The 22,383-nt window shown below is 38.2% G+C and overlaps 1 protein-coding gene across 2 annotated transcripts in view; it reads right to left on the bottom strand.

Moving 5' to 3' along the window:
• The window catches only part of MARCHF1 (membrane associated ring-CH-type finger 1), a 256,179-nt gene that overhangs the window by 22,310 nt on the left and 211,486 nt on the right, over positions 1-22,383 (bottom strand). For both annotated transcript variants that reach the window (XM_067551796.1, XM_067551797.1), the window contains one exon: positions 12,863-13,043. In XM_067551796.1, coding sequence (XP_067407897.1) covers positions 12,863-13,043 — 181 coding nt within the window. The remainder of the gene's footprint in view (positions 1-12,862; positions 13,044-22,383) is intronic.

The raw sequence follows: 22,383 nt of genomic DNA, 5'->3' as shown, positions 1-22,383 counted from the left end.
TGTGGCTGGCCCCTGGTGAGCATAGACGAGGCTTCCTTGTGCTAAGGGCAGGTAGTAGCGAGTTGCTTCACAACACCGGGAAGCATTACAAACATCAACTCAACTAGTCTGTACTATATGTCTCTTCCTCCGTCTTGTGTAATTAGACTGAAATCTCCCTGAGGCAAAGACTATGTCTTTATTATGTTCTATAAGGTGCCTAGAGCACTTTTCGGTGCTTATTAATAAATGACCATAGCTCTGTTAGCAAGATACCTCCATACCTTTACCTCTCTATTCATGACACTATTTGGCTCTCACAATATTTCATTAGAAGAGCTGGAGAACCACCTTGAGGTACATATGTCAAAATTAGAACTGATCAAACAATATTCATTAGATAATTTATTCAAAATTACTGACATTTTAATAAAATATTTTAAAATGATATTTTCCTATATTTATTCAGTCCTAGTCAAAATCATCCATCCAGCCGTCATTGTGGTGGCTACTATGGCTACAGTACAACAACATTAGTTATTTCCCCTAAAGTCTGGAAAATATTTTCACATGAATTGGCTTTGTCTTAAGTCAGTATAAGATGAAGAATTGCACATAGTGCTGTATTGTGCTAAAAATGTCCCGTTCTCTCCAAATCATACACTTTTTTTCTTTTTGTTCCATTTGTCCTACCATCATAAAGTAAAACTACTCTTTAGAAAGAGTGAAAATTCCTTATGCTCACTTGTGTGTTACAGACAAAACTATATGCCACTTATCTGAGATTTGCTGGAGATTCTATGGTGTAATTTGACCTGATGGTATTACATTTTCTATCATCAATATAATCCTAAAGCCCATGTACACAACTTCCCTTCACATCAATGTATGTTTCATAATGTGGATTGAGAGAATTATAGCCCTGTATATTGGAAGCAACAGTACACAGATAAATTGACACTCAATAATGAAAGACTATATCCCAAAGAAAGCTCATGAGAATCCTGGGATAAAAGGGATGTAATTTCATTAGAAACTTTAGTACTGATTCAGGAGGAAGACAGAGTTAAAATCCCCAAATATTCTGAAACATATATTTAGCTATAGACAATCATTCTTCCCCTCAGTATCAACCTTACATTTTGCTGAAATACAGTCTCCAGACCTCTTTCTAAATACTCTGAAGTGTCACTGTCCATAATTTCATGTCTGCATATTAGGAAACCACATACAAATACTTTTCTGGGCATGTCTACATGGTGCTTTAGATTGCACCGCCAAGGATGTAAATTCTAATGTGCACTAGCGAGTTGCACACTAACTAGCCTTGTGGACCCTGCTGGCACGCAATAAAGTTCCCTAGTGTGTATTAGCATAGTACTGTTTGAAATCTGATTACATTAACATGCACTAAGGAACCTTCAGTTCAGGAATAATTTGATAGAGTTGGATGAACCTCTAAAAGCTCTCTCACAAAGCCACATCTGTGTCTGTGTTTTTATTTTCATCTTCTGTTCTAAGATGTAAACAAAATTGCCCCCAGCCAATTCTGCTCCTTCCTACCCATCCAGTAAATAGTGCAAGTGACTCTGAAAATAGCCATTTTTCATGTGACCATTATTTTCTTCCTGAAGAATAATCTAACTTTTTGTGGGTGGGGAAACAGAACTCAGCATTTGATCTTCACTTATGCAACTCAATGTGAATCATAAGAAAGGTGTGGCTTGGTTTGTGCGTCTCTATAGGCCAAAGGTCTGCCAGTCTGACTTTTTTCTCAGACATTTAGCTGGGCCAGATCAGTACACTTGCTGTTCAAGTGCATGTGCAGTGTATATGTCGGATTGAAATGCATGACTTGGCACATCTCAGTGACTGAAAGTATGTAGGTGCTTCATTTTATTTAAATTTGCCCTTTTCAAGAAATGTGCCAATTTGTCCATAAATAGCTACTCCTAACTCATTGTCTCTTGTACTTTTCTTCATGGAGATGATCCTTTTATCCAATGAAAAAAGAAATGCTAAGTGGGACCAATCTGTGCTGAATAATCCAGAAGAGTCCTTCACAAAGGTACACAATTGAGTCCTTCACAAAAGTACAGTCATAACTCATAGATGAGGAGTTGAGGCAAGCTTTATGTTCTCAAAGTCATCTGGCAAAGATCTAATATTATGCTTTTACTTTTCACGTAGCCAATTTCTGAACAACGTGGGCCAGGGGAGTGAGGTATATGTAGAAAATTTTACATCCTTGTACTGAAAGACTATATTTTTAAAAGCATTGCAGAACAGAAATGAACTCAATACTGAAAGTTGTAAAATATAGGAAATTAAATATAACTAATTTCCCTAATTTAACGTAATTTAGACCCAGTGCTGTAATCAGCTGCTACATTCACAAGAGAAGAGCTATGATATATATTATAAAGGAAAGAGTTACATTTATTCCATCAACAACAAGCAAAGCAGATCCAGGCAGATTCTACACATGAGCCGCCTTTTAGCTAAATAAAGGCCTCCATTCAGAACTATTCACGTGATTTGGAATTTTAGTTTAAATAATCTCTGTAAAGTTTGGATATTTTCATTAGATAAATTTAGTCATTTATTAAATTATTAGTCAGTATTAGGGTGACTAACAGCCCAATCCAAATAAAGCCAATGGCAAAATGCCCATCAACTTCCAAATCAAGCCCTAAAAACTGAATGTTTCAACTATTTTTGGCATTAAAAGTAAAAAAAAACTTAGATTTATTTTAGGTCAGGGTTGGGGCTGAGAATAAAAAATTGATGTTTTCTGCTTCTTAGGTTTTTAGATTGTCCAGTATGGCTCAGTGAATTCTAAAGACCCATGTTTCATATGTGACTATTAGGACATGCTTGACTGGACTCTCCACCAAAAAGGATGGGGATATAATGTTTAGACTCATTCTGCATTCCACAGGCCACACAACTCAGTTGAGCAGAATTTTAATCATCTCAGCAGCTGCTGAAATGCAACATTTCTGTGGGGAGCTCAGCAGGGACTCTGCGCTTATCCACAGCCCCCAAGTGTTTAGTAACTGTGTCACACAATGAGAGTTTGGAACGTACAAAAGGCATTTTACCTAGCCAGACTCAGGTTCAGGTTTCTGTGCATCAGTGGATGACATCACTAACATTTAAAGCAAGGTGCTTTCCTGAATTCCTTACAGTTCCATGTATGTTATTGACATCAGCCACCATGGCAAGGAAAATACAGAATTTGGGCATGGCAGATAAGTAAAGGAGGAAATGGCTTTCACCTATTTTATTAGTGTATTTTTAAGAAGTGTTATATTATGATACTCAAAGCTTTGGTTGTTTATCTTAAAACAAGAGCCCAAATTACCATGAACAACAAAATGACATTAGGAACAATAAAAGCTGTCTTGTATTCTCATTAGGAAGGCTGCTGCACTGTGGTGTCACAGCACAATCTTATGACGTGATGACATTTCGCTAGCATGAAGCTATCTTGGGGCTGTTTCTAGCACAGCAAAAGCTTGGGGGTCAGATTCTCAGCTGGTGAAGTCAGTGTAAATTAGGACAGTAGCAGCAGAACCTCCACTGAATAAAACAAAAAGAAATACTGGGAGAGGTGGCTAGTCCAGGTTTTCCATTGATGACCTATTGTTCTTGTTGTGGCACAAGTCATGAGAAGGTTGCACTGTAAGAACAAGTGTGTGTGATGTATTTACATACAAATTAGCAAGAGGGCTCAACTGTAATTGCTAAAAGATTAGACGTACAGCTATCTGCACAAAACAGTCCCTTGTATCTTTGTGGCATCACAACAGGACATAAATGCTATCAAATTATTTTAACTTTAAAAGCTTTAATATCCACGTTCTCCCTTGAGCACGAAGTTGTTCACTATAATGACATGAGAGCCAATAAAAAGTAATAGCTTTGTGCCTTTGTGCATACTGGTGAAGTATTTGACCTCACATATTACAAGAAATGAGTGTGACTTAAGGCTTGCAATGTCTGAGGCATAGTTTACTGTAGGAAAGAAAACACTGATACTGGTTGCCTTGACGACACTGTGTAGCTGCACCAGAAATCAAAGGGAAATGCAGGACCTTCTGCTATGTCAAGGATTGCAACATAGCCACCAAATTAGGTTAAAAGAAAACGAATCCCACAGCAATCAGTGTTACCGGATCCATGCAATATTAGCTATCACTTCTTATCATGGACCTTGTTATAAAGATAATGAAAAAGCCAGGTGGTTACTACATCCCAGCTCAGCGTAATAGGGAAGAAAACAGCAAGGGATATAGTAGTGACTGCTCAAAAGTTTTCTTTTTTCCTAGGAGATACTGCAGGTCAATTCAGGTTCTGAGAGAATCTTCTGTTGGGAGGAGTGTTTTGTAATGGACTAGTTTGATTTCACAGCAGAAGCTCACAAAGCTCTCTCTGCAGGGAGTATCACTTTCAGCAGTGAATACCACATGGCATGTTCTTAAATAATGAGCATAAATAAGAATGATCAAAATAAAACTATCCTTTAAACAAAAAGAAATCAACACCTTTCAACATATTTTGCCTTCATTTCAATTATTAAATTGCCCAATAAAGGAGATTTATCCATAAAACATCTAGCCTTGAACTAATCCTGCCAGTAAAATACTATTTCTATTACCAAACAGATGCACTTTCTAAAGATTATTCCTTCTATGGCTTTGCAGTGACTACACAATGTCAAGACTCCATCACAAAGAAAACATTTTTGCTAACGATACCTAAGTCATTTCCTTTTAACTCTGTGTCCATGTAACTCATGTGAATTCATATGAGAAGAATGTATTATATAGAGGACAAAGATTTGGAGGATAGTTATAATGTCATTTTGATATGCTAGATTCTGCACTGTTTCCTGCCTCTAAAGAGTCTGTGGGTAAACTGAAACTGAAAATTTTGCCAGACATATGAAGCAAAATGGTTGGACCCATGAAGGCAAAACAATACAAGAAGTAGTGTGAGAATCTTTCCCTAAGTGTTCACAGGACAGACTCAGTGAGAGAGACTGGATTATTATTAGTGCAAACAACATATTGTATACAGAATCTGTAACAGGGTTTTGCCTTAAAATGTCTTGAGGGGGCTCTTTTGTGTCTTTTTTGTTTGCCTCTTACAGAGAGAAATAGTAAGCAGATCTTAACTAGTCAGCAGATCCTTCCCTATGACCCGACAAGCCCTGCTGCAGACAAGGGTAGTAATTTGTAACCTATTGCATTGAAATGGAATATCTGCTTTTGACCCAATAGTGAACCTGTGCGTTGATTAACTTCATTCTCCACTAATCTGCCTAAACCAGTGAGTTGCTAATCCAGCCTATTGATGCACTGGGAGGAGAGCAGTGACTTTAAATTCTTCCTTTGAAGAGTCTTGAATATGAGCTAACCTATTTAAATGAGTTTATTTCTTCTATATATTTTATTATTCTTATTATGGGCTGATGTTATCACTTGGGGAGTGACCTTAGCTTCCTTCTGCCCCAGTATGGGCATCAGTGGGCTACCTACAATAGTCCCATGGAGTCCACTGATATGAAAATCAGTAGCCCAAGGAGAACTGTCTAGTAGTAATGCTTGATTTGGTATACAATATCAATGTATAAACAAACACAGACTGCAAAACTAGTGAACACTTAGAAGATCTACATCCACAATCTTTAATAGATAAACAAAAGAAAAGATCACATTTGTTTGACTATTAATAGTTACAGACTTGCATTTAATTTGAGTAATGACAGAAAAGTCATTCAGTTTAAGAAAACCCAGAAACATGCCCTATGTTTTGTAAGGAGGATCATCTCGTAACTTCTATTACCCTTCCAAACAGAAATAAAATGATGCCTGAAATTGTTGCATAAACAAAGCTGATAACCATTAATCATTAAAAATGAATTTATTACATGATAATGATTTGTGAAATTGCTTATACTTACTAAATGAAGGGTTATTTTAAAAGTTTCCAAAGTTAAATCAAAACCAGAAGAGAGCAAGAGAGTCATATTTGACACTACAGAATAATCAGTTGGGATAATACATTAAGGGAAAATATCTCATCAGAGACCAAAAATCTTTAAATAGACAGCAGATTTAAATATGAAAAGTAATTTGAAATATAATCATAGTGAGAGGCTTTGGGGAAAATCTTCATTTGAAGATACATCTCTGTGTTATGCACATTTTAATTTGATGCTTTCATCCATTCCATACGGATTATTGTAATATGTTGATTCAGTTTATGTTTTTACTGTGCTTCACGCTTCAAATATTGGACTGAGCATCTATGAACTGTAGCTGCTACTTTACTAAGATTCCATCCGTTTTAAAAGAGAATTGATTTTCTCAGGGGTGGAGCTATAACCTGATAGACTTCAATAAGGAACTCTTTCTTCTCTTTCTTTTATCCTCTGCATGATAAACAAGGTGACTTCCTAACTGGGAAACTGAGGGATACACAGTGGAGATGCTGAGTGGAAAAGCATCAAGAGAAAAAAAATTACCTTATAAACTTAAACAGACAATGAACATCAGTTGGAAGGAACCTGACTAGACAGATTGGCCTAGTCTTTTAAACTTAACCACCTCTGGGCTTCTAAATCCAGGTTCAGGCAAGTGGTCTCATTTTCACAGGTGCTGAGTACTGACAGCACTTCATAGCATGTATTAAAGCTTTTAAAAAAAATAATGGTTACTTCAATATAAATAACCAAAATGACAAATCAAAGTTTAATCTTGTATTGTGTAAGGCCTGGAAGATGCTGGACTAGGCAAACTGGTGTAAATTGGCACATGGCCATTGATTTCAACAGGACAACTGAATTTGCATCAATTGAGAATCTGGCTCATGGTCCCATCTGCCTCAGACATAACTACCGGAAAAAAAAACAAAAAACCCCCAAGGTAAGTGCCAATCTGACCTGGGGCAAAATTCCTTCCTGACCCCAAATATAATGATCAGGTAGACCCTAAGCATGTGAGCAAGAACAAGCCAGCCAAGCACCTGTGAAACAGAACGCTTGCTGCCACCTCAGAACCCTGGCCCTCCTTGTCCTATGTACCATCTCCAGCCGTGGCCATGCCTCCTTCTTCAGAGGAAGGAGATTAAAAAAAACCACAACAGAATACATTGCAGGAGTCGGGTGGGAGAGAAAACCCCTTCCTGACCCCTGCAGATTGCTAGGTGAAACCCCAAAATATGAGCTTTTAGGAACGTAAGACATGAACCAAAAGTGAGCTCCAGGGCTATTGAGTCTTGTCCCCTCTTACCATCACAAGCAACCTCATCATACAATCACAAACATAAATTTGTCCAGCTCTCTCTTAAAACTAAATACATTGTTTGCCCTCAACTCCCATTGGGAGGTTGTTCCAGAACCTCACCCTTCTGATGGTTAGAAATCTTCTTCTCATTTTCAGCCTAAATTTGTTCATGGCTAGTTTATATCCATTTATTCTTGTGCCAACATTCTCCCTGAACTTTAATAGCTCTTCACCCCATCTGCTATTTACCCATCTGATATATTTATAAAAAGTAATCATATCCCTTCTCAGCTTTCTTTTTGCTATACTAAACAAGCCAAGGTCTTGCAGTCTCCTTTCATAAGACAGACCTCCATTCCCCTGGTCATCCTAGAAGATCTTCTCTGCACTTGTTTCAGTTTGAATTCACCTTTCTTGAACATGTGTGACAAGAACTGCATACAGTTTTTTCAACGTGGTCTGACCAATGTGTTGTACAATGGCATTAATACTTTTCTCTCTACTGGAAATGACTTGCCTGATACATCCTAGGATCGCATCTGCCTTTTTTACAGGTGCTTCACATTGGTGTCTCAGTCATCCTGGGATCGACCAGGATGGGGTCTCTCTTCTCCTCTATCACTTCCAACTGACGAAACCCAGCTTGTAGCAGAAATTCTTATTATTAGATCCTAAGTGCATGACCTTGCACTTTGTACTATTGAATTTCATCCCATTTCTGTAACTCTAGTCTTCAAAGTCATCCAGATCTTCCTATATAATATTCCAATCCGCCTTTATACTGACAATGCCTTCTAACTTTGTATCATCAAATTTCATTAGCACACTCCTGTTTGTGGCAAGGTCATTAACAATAATATTGAATAAGATTGGTCTCTAGACTGATCCTTGAGGAACTCCACTAATAACTTCCCTCCAGTCCAATAATTCATTTTTCAGCATAACCTGTTGCTTCCTCCCCTTTAGCCAGTTCCTTATCCACCATATAATGCTTGCACTGAGCCCCTTCTTCCCTAATTTAACTAATAATTTCCCACTTGTCAAATGCTTTACTAAAGTTCAAGTATTTAAATATGGCTTTATCACATAATCTTAGACTGTGTTGAAAACACTATTAATACAAAATGAAGGGCACATGGAAATCTGAGGCATAAAACCTCTGAATATGGTACTTCATTAGTCAAGTTAAAACAATGCCAATCCTGTTTCATGGTATCATAGAAATAGAAATGTAGGCAATCTGTAAATAGGTTCAGTTCCGATCCTTAGAAGTCTGGCATTTGAAGTGTTCCAAAGGTGCTATTATGAAATCATACTTCAATCAAGAGCCAAACCTCCACAGTCTGGTATCAGACAGGGGTTTCTGAAAATTAGTGGCAAGATTGGTAATAGGATATTGAGCCCTTCACCTTTAGATTGCCACTTCAAATCCAGCCCTGATGATAGTAATGAAAATAGTTGTTTTAAGCTGGCAGCTATTTGGTGGGCTCATTAGCAGAACTGGAAGAATACTTTAAAAAACTGAATCATTAATAATTTTGATTAAACTTGTGTAGTTCAGTTTACTATGATTCATAGATTCATATTATTCATTGTTTGTGAATCCAGTTTCATGTATTTAGCACAAAATGTTTATTCAGACCATGGTTTATTCACTATTCCCTGGATCAACACGCTTTAGTCATCCAATACGGAGCAGAAACAACACTTAGGTGACTGACCACACTATGTGAATAGTAAAGAGTCAAAGAGAACAGCTGTTAAATAATCTATATGCTGAGCATTATTCATCAAAACTGTTCAGTGAACACATACAAAAAACAAATAGAAAACTGAGGATGGAGTCATGAACTGCTTGCTAATCAAAAAGAGGCTAATTTCTTAATCAATATTAGAGATACTGAACAGTCCAGTTCTATTCATTAGTTCTGAGATTTGGAGTCCATGAAGCACCCATGACCTGCAGAGCTCTTATTAGGGATAAACAGAATTACATGTCTTTCAAAAAACAAGAAAGAAAGGTGTTTTGGCATACCCTCACCTCTATGGTGCTCACTCACTCCTGGACATGGCACTGCAAGGAAATTTGCCTCTAGTGCCCACCGTGGTGGCCACTTTCTCAGCCCTAAAATGGCCTGTCTTTCTCTGGGTCTTCTGTGGCCAATTAGACCTTGTCAAAGGCCTTCTGAAAGTCCAAGTACACTATATTCACTGGATCACCCTTGTCCACATGCTTGTTGATACCCTGAAAGAATTCTAATAGACTGGTGAGGCATCATTTCCCTTTACAAAAGCCATGTTGACTCTACGTCAACATATCATGTTTAGCTATGTGTTTGATAATTCTGTTCTTTACTACAGGTTCAATCAATTTGCCTGGTACTGAAGTTAGGCTTACCAGCCTGGAGCCTTATTTAAAAAATCAGCATTACATTAGCTACCCTCCAGTCATCTGGTATGGAGGCTGATTTAAGAGAGAGGTTACATACTACAGTTAGTCATGGGAGTCAGCTAACAGTATCCCTGAAGCAGCATCTCTCTCAGCTAGCTGTTCAGTGCCTCATAAGCAGTCTACAGTGTTCTTGCTGATCCATTCATTTCTAGAGCCCACTGCTACCTCAACTTACTGGACTGTGAGTAACAAACCCCATGCTCGGCTACCCTACCAGTGAGCCTGATCTGACCTGGCTTTGAGCACTTCTCACTATCTGCACCCACCACTGTACTTCTTTCAAGTATTCTCAGATCCCACTAAATCAGTGGATCTATGTCCCCAGTGGACATGCATCCAATTCCTACTGTATATTAAGTGTGATCTAATGGAAGCTGATGGCACTCAGCAACACTTTGCAAGAAATACTTAAACCCTCAAACTGCATGGTTGCAAGACTGAGTCCCCTAAGGACCTGATCTTGATAGCTGCTAAGCACCTCAACTCCCAAAGGGAACTCAATATCTCACAAAATCAGGTTACAGTCGTGGTTCAATGTCCTACGTCACCACAAAATCTACCAAACAATTGCCTTCTGCTCTCAACTGCTGAATATTTCCTTGTGTGCAACTCAGAAATCTACCATTTTGTTGGCACTTCTGTGTTTTATAATTTGCCTTCATTAGTGAAGTTCAACAGCTGTGCAGAGCAAGAGGCTATTGGGGATCTAGGAGAGCAGACAGGGGCCTAACAGTCTGAGGCATCTGTTAAAAGCACATGGAGGTTTGCAATAGAAGGCACCGTAAGCGCTGACAGCTAAGACCCACTAGCTAGAGGCAGTTGTCTACATTGTGGAGGATGGTCTGGAAAGGATGGATCTACAGATGGTTTAGAAAGGGAGGGTCATCAAGGGAAGCTCTGGAGACCAATGAGGGCTGGAGTGGGGGGGAAATCATTCCTATTTAAAATGGCTTTACAATCAAAGCCATATTGTTTTTTTCTTTCAAAGGAAAGCTTTAACGGGGTATTCGCGATACGATGGTCTTTTCAGCATTAAATAAAAGTTCTGTGATGAATTAGATAGGAACATGCAAATTGTTTTTGTAAAAATTTCATTGTCATCATTGTATTAAATTTCATAGCGTTGTAACAAAGCATGAATATGTATTTTAAAATGGCAAAATATAAACATGTAAAGCCCTTGAGATCCAGCATTTCTCAACCCGACCCAAAAGGGGGTTGCAAGGCTATTGTATGTATGCACTTTATATGTTTTTACCTATCCTATAAGGTAAAAGTACACAAAAGACCTGATTTCACAGGGGAGACCAGATTTCACAGTCCGTGATGCATATTTCACGGGCATGAATTTGGTAGGGCTCTAAATAGAAGACTTTAAATTGTATGAAATCAGAGATATTTCCAAAAACTATTGATGTCTAAGAATCACGGGGACATGACTAAAGACATAAGTAAAAGCGTTTGCCATTCAACGAAGAAAGCTACAGGCTTACATGAATTCTGTTTTGTGTAACCACTCGAAATCTACCATTATTCCATATGGTTTTCAGAATGAAAGAATAATGAGTGGAAGTTTCCTGTTCAGATGTCAATAGTAATGTTAGTTTTTCATTCCTTTTCATCAAAGAGCTTATATTTCTTGGACTTTACACAAACACAGTTTAATGTAAAGTGGAATTAGGCAGCTTGTTTGTTTAAATAACATGCTCTCAGTATGTTCACTTGGGAAATATGGCAATTTTTACTTGTAAGTTTAGCAGTTACGTTGGCAATTGAAGAATTGAAACCTATGTTGAAAAGGGAGTGAGCAATGTGTATAGATCATGTTAGAGGGTGTGATTAAAGATAATTGCTTTTATACAGTATGCTCTTGTCTGGTCCATCAGATACAATTTGCCTTTGAATATTAATAAAATTTAAATAATAATTAATAACTTATTTAGATGTGCTCAATTCTAAGATCCCAGTTTGAGTTTGCAGGGCTGGCAGTTTAAAATATAAATGTACATCTGTGATAAAGTGTTTGCAGATCAATTTAAGACTTTTCCATGACAGCTGCACAACCCCATTGTCTTCATCAATGCTTTTTATTAACTGGTTTAACTGATTGGAACTTGCTAAACAATTTCTGTGAATGAAGCACAGGAAGGCATGCATCTCTAGGCTGTGTTAACTGTGTTGGGTTAACAAGAGTAAAAAGCAGTAAAACTTATCTTTTTTCACCAAAGTGGCTGAATACACACACGGAACAGGTATGTTGAGTAAGATGTTATTTTTACATAATCACTTATCAGAAACCCTAACATAAAAATTAAAGTTTAGCTTTAAATTAGATGCTGGCTCCAGTGAAACTCCAACCTCAAAGATGATAAAACCTCAGCAGGACACAATTATGTATTGGGGGTGGGGAGGGAAATCACAAGAGAAAAAAAGGATATTTCCCCTTTTGCAACAAATTAACATCTCTTCACCTTCTGCATACAGACACTTCATTGTCAATTAAACTAACTTTTAAAAGATTCATCTGCAAGAATATTTACCTTCAAACTATACACACTTGACTTCCTAGATACAAAATCAGTTAATGTAACCTAATATACAGAGGGAACTTAATACACACGGGTAGTATAAATTTTCACACAAATGTAACTATTAACATTTATGCAACTAGAAGCATTATCTGGGATACCTCCAGTTTCCATCTCTGCACAAGCATATGCATAAATCTCAACCAGAAATTATGGGCTTGATGGACGAGTTGCTGAGTGATATTCTATGGCCTATATTATGCAAGAGAACGGATAAGATTATCGTAAGCGTCTCTTCTGGTTTTGTAATCTATGCACTCACCCATATAACAACAAAACTAAGAAAGAAAAATCTAAAGAGCAGAATATATGATATGATACATTATTACTATGTGTGTTCTAAGGGCATGAATCACACTGGACCAGATCCGCAGCTGCTGTAAATCGATCATCTTCAGTGGAGCAGAGCATCAGCCCCATTGTGTTTATTGCAACAGTAAATCAAATGACATTAGGGAAATGTAAATGTATCTTTAAATATGTCAGCAGGTTGTGCAGCTATCTCATCCTTTCAACACTTGAATGGAATGAAATGACTAATATCATACCTTCCGAAGAGGTTTGAGCTTGGTCTCCATTATAAAGTCATACTTGCAGAGTTCACAACATCGGGTGTCTGAGCTTTTAATCCACTGGTGCAGGCAGGCCTGATGAACAAAGCGTAGGGTCCCTGTGCAGCGACATGGTGTGATGAGGGGGCTTTCATCATCTCCCTCACAGTGACAGATCCTGACAGGGAGGACAGCAACAGATAGTAAAGGAGTTTTCCAAGGAGCAAAGCAAAGCAAAGAGACTGGTTTATTTACACTGCTTTTCATTCTCAGACTTGGCATTCAGAAGACTCAGGATACGTGACCTTTTAGATTAGGGCCCAGAAATGTATTCCTCATTCCCTTCTGACACTTTGAATTTGCTGTGTGATCTAGAGACGAATCAATAGAAACCATACTCATTTCTCCCCTCTTATGTGACAAAACTTTTAGGCCCTAGTTCTGACACCCTTACTCATGTTGAGTAGTACCTCGCTCTGTGAGTAGTCCCAGTGTAACACTCAGCAAGGGTGGCAGAATCAGACCCCAATTAAAACAGACAAAGTATGAAAGGTACAGAAAGCCTACCCTGAAAATGGCCCAAGAAGTAAGGGGGGACAGATTGGTGACAGGGGGATAATATGTTTAGGGTTCACATGCTCCCCTTGGGAGAGCGTGAGAGGGGATCGGAAGGGTCATAGCCCTCTCTGTTTTCCATTCATCTCATTCCTGTCCCTTTTGAGGTAGGTAGCTGCACTAGCTGGGAGAGCAAAGACTACAACAGCAGCCAGCCTGGTTATGTCTACACTGCAGCTGGGAGCGAGCCTCCCAGCCCAGACCAACAGATTCATGCTAAACCTAGCATGCTAAAAGTAGCAGTCTGAGAACTGCAGCTCCAGCAGAGACTTGCAAGCTCCACTAGCTTGGGTCTGTCTACCCACCCTGGGAGGCTCACTCCCAGCAGCAGTGTAGATGTGCCACTCAGGTGGTTTGCATGCACCTTGTGGGGGCTGGCCACAGACTGACTCCCAGCTGGTAATGGGATACACAGCTTTTTTTTTTTTTTTTTTTTTACAGCGCTTTCAAACATAGTTGAAGTCAGTAGAGCCCTCCAGTGCTATTATCTGATGTCTTATCTAGGTCAAATGACTTGGTGATCTCAGTCAGTTCTTAGTAAACATCTGTCCACATTAAAATCAAACCAAAAAACACAATAATCAGAACTGGTACTTACGGACACCTTTGTTGACAGTGTCTCTAGAAAGGCTAAGGATTGTTCTGCAGGTGAACAGAGGACTTTGTTCTAGGGCTGCCCATTAAAAAGAAGTTTAATTTCAACAAACACTCACAAAAGCTAAATGGATGTCCTAAAAGGCAAACTGGAGGGTGGGGGCGGAGAAGGGGGGAAGGAGGGAGGAAGCCACAAGCAATGCATCCATACACAAACCACATCAACCTCAAGTCAGAAAAGTGGTAACCACAGCACTTAGTCCTTCAGAGGCATGTAAAGCTTGCAATAGGCAATTAGAATGTAGAAAAGGAACACTGTGTAACAAGCAACAGAATTTGCAGAAGAATATGAGTAAACCTAAGGAAAAACTCTTACTGCAATATACAGACAACTGTGTCCAGTCTGTTTCCTATGGGGTTTGTCATGCTGTATATATTTTACACTGGGGAAGCTGGCAAGGAGTGTCGTATTCATCAGGATACATGAGCAGTTGACATGAATCCTGAGAAGGGTGAGCAAAAGCTTGCAAATATGTTGCTATAACTATTGGCTACAACAGTAGCATAGGCTGCCTAGTTTATTGCCAGAAGAAAGAGGACATTTGAAAGACAAGTAAGAGTTGATTTATGCCAAAAGTGCCATTGGAAAAACCCAACTCCCTTCCCTGTCTTTCAACAGCCTGGTCCATAGCCAAAGAAACAAGTCTACAGAAATGAAAAAGCAGAACAGAATCACTCTTCCAGATGTATAGCCAGAAATGAAAATGCAACTTAAAAAGAAAACATGAAATGGAGAGCTGTCTCCGCAGTGTCAGTGATCTGATAATGGTGCCTACACATTACTCAATGGAACAAATCTTCACTCTTGAACACCACATTAGGTTTTTGTACATGTTCAGGTAAGTTCAGGTTCTACAAAAAAATCCATCCATGTTCCAGCCTGTGCTAACCCATCCAACCGTGACAAATTGAAGCCTCGGCTATTATGTGTCCTCACTGTATACTAACTTTTTATTGAAACCACCCTTCAAATAGGATTCATATTTTTTTTAAAAATGAATAAATAGCTATTTTGCTAAAGCATGTGCATTCCCAACAGTTGATTAAAGTGTTGTGAATGCGGTTATGGTCTTACCACTTTGCTAATGGTAATTTGTAAGTCTTACCCTTTGCCAATTTAGATAAAAGTTTTATTTCTGTGTAAAATGTTACATGAAAAAGCTAAATCACTTTCTTTTTAAATTAAAGGTATTTCCCAAAGGGAAAATACAAGGCTTTGCTCATTTTAATTCCAGTTACATATAATTTATTTTACAGCATTTAAGCCATTTAGAAATTAGACAACTAAATTGGGACCCAAGAGTCTTTTTCAGTCGTTGCTGAAATCATTTTAAATTATTGGAAAAGCTAAAATATCAAGCTAAAATTCCATTGGGATCTGCAAATAAAATGACAGCACTACTTTGAAAGGAACAAAAATATTCTTCAGTAGAAACACTTAATACAAAACACTGTTTGAAATATAAATCAAAAACATGTAATGAGAAAGCAAACATTCTAGCAATAGAAATGATGTCCAGAGGAAATGATTCTAGAAACAATTTTCAGCATATTAAGTGTTCTTCTCTTCTGTGTATTTTTGTTCTATTTGTAATTTATTTACCCGTAAAAGATTGGCTTTGAATGATGCATTGCGTCTTGCCTAAAGACAAAGTAACCATGTGAATGTTTGTCTCAGGAGGGATTTGAACCAGCATAGTAACTGACCATGTCTACCTCACTGCTGTAACATTGCCTACCTATCCTGAGTTGTAAATTTCACATCCTAAAAGATTTTCTTCTAGAGTGTTAATTTAAATTGGTATTCTATTATTGTTTAACAGTGTGATTAAAATTGGGATTAATCACAACCATATTTTTAGTCTGATGATTAAACGTGATTATTTGTTTTAATAGTTTGACAGCCCTAATACATATAAACAAACATTAAATGATGTATACATACACACATACCCTACCACCAAACCCTTGAAAAGTTTGAGTACCAATTGTTTAGGCACTTTTGGAATAAGTTAAATGGGGAAAAATACTCTTTCCCCCTACTATAAAAAAAGTCTTGTTTTTTTTTCAAGTTTTAATACTGAACTGACTGTTGTCAAAAGGGTAGGCTGAGCTCTTCAAAGGGGCCTAAAGCGGGAGTCCCAGCTCCCCCTGACTTAAATATGGCAGAGAAATAGTCTTCATTTTGAGGGAATTATTTTGACTGTACTGGGGAAAATCAGATATTTGGTTGAGTCAGAGTCAATTTAAAAATCACAATTTGAGCATGCACAGAATTGTTTAAACAATGACAGTTCAATGTGTTAAAAATACCTGCTCATGAACATAGTATACTATAGAGTGGCTATAGAGTGTACACAGTAACTGAGGCAGGGCTCCTCAGGGGAGATGCCTCAATGAGTTAGTTGCACTCTGAGTGCAAGAGGTTTTATAAATATCTTATAAGATTCACAGGACAGCAACCTTTAATTATCTATATCTGCAGAGGTTCTGGGCTGGTCCTTTCTCAGGAAGCAAAGGGTAAGAGTTCTATTCTTCTCCCTCATCAGCTCACTACTGAGCTCTCCTCTTCCTTTTTTACCTGCCCCTTCATTACCTGACAGCGAGTGCACATGTAGCAGAGCAGGGCTGAGTTGGCCCAAGCAGCTCATTAACCCTTGATGACTCACTGTGGATGGTGCCCCTACCTGTAAGTATGACCTATATTCTTTGTTCCTAGATGTCTGACCTTACATTTGGCAATATTGAAATGCACAGTGTTTGCTTTCACCCAGCATACTGAGATCCAGATTGCTCTGTATCAGTAGCCTGTCCTATTCGTTACCTACCACTCCTTCAATCTTTGTTTCAGCTGCAAACTTTATCAGTGATTATTTCATGTTTTCCTCCAATATCATTGATAAAAACGTTAAATAGAGGAGTCCTATCAGGCAGTTTTTAGTCCATTTAATGCATGCAGTGTTGATTTTGCATTGTTCTAGTTTCTTAATGAAAATGTTATCCAGCGCCCAGTTACATGCCGAGCACATTTAAGTACATTACATCAAATTACCGCCTGATAATTACATAATCAGATAATATTTCTCAATCATACAATTCTTTCTACCTTTATACATGCCACACATTTAGCATCTGGTAGAATTATATGCTACTCTGCATGTATGCAAGTCAGAACTCATGGATATTATTTATTTGCAGAGACCAGATTTATTTGTTATGCACCAGGAAAACAATTTTTAAATTAAAAAAAAAATTTTATGAATAATTTCAGTATTGTTTCCATTTCTTAATTTCCATATTTTATTAAATATTCTGCAATGTTTTATATAAATTTTTTTTCAAAAAACTGTTTTCAAAGCTTTTCAGAAAACATCTTTCAGTAAACTAAATAAAGAGAAGTTTGAAAATATTAAAATTAAAATTTAGAGAAGAATGGAAAGTTTCAGTGACGTTGACAATTTTTCATGAAGTTTCATGTTTTTTTAAAAAGCTATTTTTGACATTTGTGTGTGAAAATTTTTGACCACCTCTAACATTTACATTAAAAGATTGCAGAAAAACTGCATGTTAACATATTGCACTATGTGACAAATTATATGTATCATGTAATTAAATGAATACTATAGTGAATACACAGAAGAGGACAGAGGTAAAGTTGTACCTGAAACCTTAACTGTATCATCTTTTGACTTTTGAGTACATAACTGTGCAACCTTAGTTTTATCTTATAAATATTACATCCAAAATTACTATGTTAAGAGAACATTATTACAGTTGCACAGTCATACATCAAAAGTTAGGAAATACTCAAATTAAGGTTTCCCATGCAATCTTAATTCATCCTCCTAGCGCTATGCATTATGATACAATCTCCAGTTACTTGATCAGACACTACTTCCTTCCACAAAGCCCCTGATGCCTTTCCCCCTCTTTTTTCTTGCCTCATTTGTTGTTGAAGTTGGAAGGATATGTAGTGAATGAAAAAGGGGAGTACAGGAAGGGAAAGGATGGAATTTGAGAACTGTGATTTTCAGAGACTCATAACTTGACCATATTTGTGTGGATTTTCACATGGACAGCAAAATTCATATTCTTGACATGAGGCTGACCCCCGCCCCTACCAAATTTCAAATCCCTGCTACGAAGCATAGAGGCACTAGAGTTTCTTAACCAAAGGGTTGTAAGGCTTTTTGGTTTTTTTTAAACAAAAAAACATGGACAAAACAATGTATTTTTCCATAATCTTGTTTTTGAAACAGCTAAACAAAAATATATTCAGCATTTGGCAAACAGCTGGCATGGGCTATTTCAGTCCCTATGGTTAAAGTCTGGCAAAGTTATTAGCAACTGAAAATACAGTCTTTTAATAGAAACTGTCAGGCAACCTTGATAATAAGTGTCACACCTGCACTGCCTATAATTTAGAGATATAGATAGGTTGCAATAGGTTTGTATTTTTCCCATCACATGCAGGGTAACAATTTTACCCTCATTAGGGGGACTAGCTGCTAATCTCTGCCCTCATTAAGGAGAACAGCAGTTATCCTAACCTGTTTTTCACTAATCATCTCTACACTTCAATAATTAAGAAAATAGGCCAATTTCATTCCTGCTGCTTCAGCAAAGAACATATTCCACTATCCTGCATCAGCCTTGCCTGCTTCATCGTAGGGATTGTACTACCATTGGTGAGTAGTCCACTCTTAGGTTGTCCATCAGCTGATCTCTGCAAAGTGTTCTGAAGGAGTTTTCTCATCTGAGACTAATTAGGATTATGCACTGAATCAGTGCATCTCTACATACATGACCTTCCACCCAGTGTTTTCAGGGTGGCATTGGCCACATACAGAACCCCCAACAGAGAGGAGACGGAAGGCACTTTGCATACCAGAACCCCGAGTGGACTTTACATCACAAAAGATTCTGGGTACATTTGGTACGTTTATGTATAAAGCCATATCCGAATACATAATTTTATCATCAGGGATTTCAAGTGACAATATAAACTCTAACACTGGCAACACCAGAATCCAAAGGTAATATAGATTTAAAATTGTTTTAAAACAATCCCTTATCCACAAGATATCCACATTCATATTTTCCTATAACTTGCATCACTGATGGCTACATGTTCAAAAAGGCACAGCTAAAGTCTACATGTGAAATATCTAATTGTGCATGCAGTCTGGGAAATAAACAAGAACAAAATGCCATGCAGTAACTCATTTTCCACACTCATGTGAGAGCATGGATGCACCAATTAAATGCATCTTTGTGAGAATGTGTCCTTTATTTGATCTCCCACACATTCATTCCTATATCTCAGTCTGGAAAATAAGAAATCAAGGTATTTCAGAAGATATATGATGTCACTATATTTCATTTAACTGCATAGGGCCAAATTCTTCCCTCATTTACATCTGTGCAAGCCCATTGGGCATCATAAAAGCCTTTCTGAAGCTCTCAGTGTACCTGTCACCACAGCCAGGGATGTGAACTGTAGCTTGTGTAGACATAGCCATCCTCACTTTAATATAGCTACCTTGCTAACAACAAAAGTGAAGATGTGTCAGTGTGGGCTTCAGTGCAGACTACACAAGTCTACCGGACCCGATGGGAACATAACTTCCATTTGTAGCCCATGCTGAAGCAGGTGTGGATGTGTCCTCCCTTCAATTTTAGTGAGCAACCTAGATTAAAACTAGCATGGCGATGTCTACGCGAGCTGCACATCACACCTCTGAGTACCTTCAGAGACCGAAGAGAGGTCAGATGCATTCTGTGATAGCATGATACATAAACCAGCCGTGCTGCCAGCTATGGGGAGCAGCTAAAAAGGAATATATGGCTGCCTTCATGAAGCTGAATGGCTGTAAATGAGGCTAAATATGGACAGTTTATATTGTCATTTGAAATCCCTGCTATTTCTTAGGTATTTAAGGAATTCACTGAGTACATTAGGACCCATTACCTTGTGAGAAAGCCACAGAAAGCAGCTCTTTGCACAGTCTTTTCCCTCTCTTGCTGGCCATCCCCACTATCGTGGCATCAGGCTGTACTTGCATTTGTTCTGAAACAGGCACAAAGGCGTCCGATGGAAGGATGCTTCTGCTCCTGGGGCCTCACAACAGCATCCTGAAGGGGGATCACACACTAGCCATACTTTCAGGTACTTCCTTGGGGGAGAAGTAACCCAAAAGAATTTTGCCCTAAATTCTTTTCACAGACCAGAGGGAAAAAACCTATCCAGGTACATGTGTTTAGTGGACGTGAAGCCACCCACCTACCAACAAGAAGGATACACTTGTCCCAATTTTTCTTTTTAAATGAAGAGAGACTTAAATAGGCAGATGCAATCTGGCCCCAAAGTGTAAAATGTTTCTCATCTCAGGAGGGATTACTCCAGTGCAAGGATGAATCTCCAGTGGAAAAGACACTCCTGTGCCATCCCTTCTGCTGCTGGAAGGGAGCATGGCCAAAGGAAAGGCACTGTTCCACACCAATCCCTGACTGTGATTTGGGATTCCTGGAGCTATTAGCATCCAGCATAATTTACTGAGCAGCCCTCAGATTATCCTAACTGGGCAGAAAGGGACCAGCTCCATACACAGCTGTAACAGGATCCACACAGTGCTCTCTCTACAGTTTGGCAATCTTGAAAAGTCCATTATAAAAATTTCAGTCAGGAACAGAATCAGTGTCACTCACACGCCACAAAATAGTGAATGACTGAATGTTTAGTCAAAGCAAATAGTGTGTGAACAACCCACAGCAAATTACCATATTTGTAAGACTCAAACGCAGCTCAGATAATTTATCAACAGGGAAAAGAATTAAATTTGCTGAATAAATTATTCTCTATGGATAGTTCACCCAGCACTAGATAACAGCAAGTTGTGTTTCTCTCTCCTTCATTTGGCAGACTTGTCTTCTGATCACGCACTTTCTTTCTTTCTATTCCAGTTTTTCAGTATAAAATAATCTAAATGACAAATTGGTCTTCCTCTCCCTCTAAACCTAGTGTGAATGAAGCACATTAATTCTGCATATTGAATGTAATCAATTTGTGTACCTCTCCTCTATCATTCCTGCCCTTCCATTATGCTATATAGTCAACTGTCTTTATCTGAATACAGAAAAACACCTTTTGAAAATGTTGTACCACACTAACATAATTTCATAATGGTTCTGGTAAGGTGCTCTCTTGATTTCTCAAAACGTGATCAGAATAAAGAGAGTCAAGAGCAAAATGCACTAGGGAATGCAGACTATGAACGATTTATTTTGTCTACAATTCTTGTATTAATCTTCCGTTATAATTGATGAACAGGCAGCCTAACCATGTCAATAGTTACAACTTATTCTACCCCAATGCACTGCTAGTGCCCTTGAAATTGGGGCAAAACAAGATATAACACAGCAAAATTTAGGATTAAGGAACCAAACTCACAACTTTAATTGAAATATACACATCAGCCAATAGCCTCTATGCCCCTATTAATCAGAGATAAATGCTGAAAGCAACAACTCCCTGCCCTGTTCAAGAGATGTTTATCTACACTTAAAATGCTACAGCAGCACAGCTGCACCGCTGAGAGGTGGTAGCTAGGTTGATTCTTCCATCAACCTAAAGCTGTCTACACCTGGGTTAGATTGGTATAAGCTACATCTCTCAGGGGTGTGGATTTTTCAAACCCCTGAGAAACGTAGCTATACCTATGTAAATTCCTAGTGTGGACCAGGCCTCTGACATCCAAAATTCTACTATACAGGACACTTATCTAATAAACTGCAACATAGCGAGCAACATCTACGTATACTAAACACTGCTTCTTCATTGCACCACATTTCTGCGACTCTGAGTACCAGCCTGAGCTGTGATCACTCCTCCAGGAAAGGCCCCTATTTCTTATAGAGAGCTGTTACAAACAGGTGAGCCGTACAAGAAGCTCAGAATGAAAGGAAAAAAATGAATTCTCTTCTCACTGAAGATTGCTACCAAGTTTCCATTATAAGCCTGATGCTTAAAAGTTGTCCCTGCCACCATAAAATTCATTAAAAGAAGTCCTATCAATCTCAAGTTTGGGTAGCTTTTTCTAGGAAATTTGAAGTAATTTGGATAAGTAATTCATTGATTATAACCATCACCAGCTCCCTCTCCTCCCCCCAAAATCTGTTAAACATGGTTCAAAAAGTCTTAACTTTTTGCTATTTCCCGCTAAAACTGGAGGACTACCTAGTTTACTGGA

This window comes from Emydura macquarii, unplaced genomic scaffold, assembly GCF_026122565.2.
Source record: "Emydura macquarii macquarii isolate MOO-44397 ecotype Brisbane River unplaced genomic scaffold, CSIRO-AGI_Emac_v2 contig_1363, whole genome shotgun sequence".
In the NCBI taxonomy this organism is placed as follows: domain Eukaryota; kingdom Metazoa; phylum Chordata; order Testudines; family Chelidae; genus Emydura; species Emydura macquarii.
Note: the sequence above shows the minus strand (reverse complement) of the source record. Positions and strands in the feature narration are given on the sequence as shown.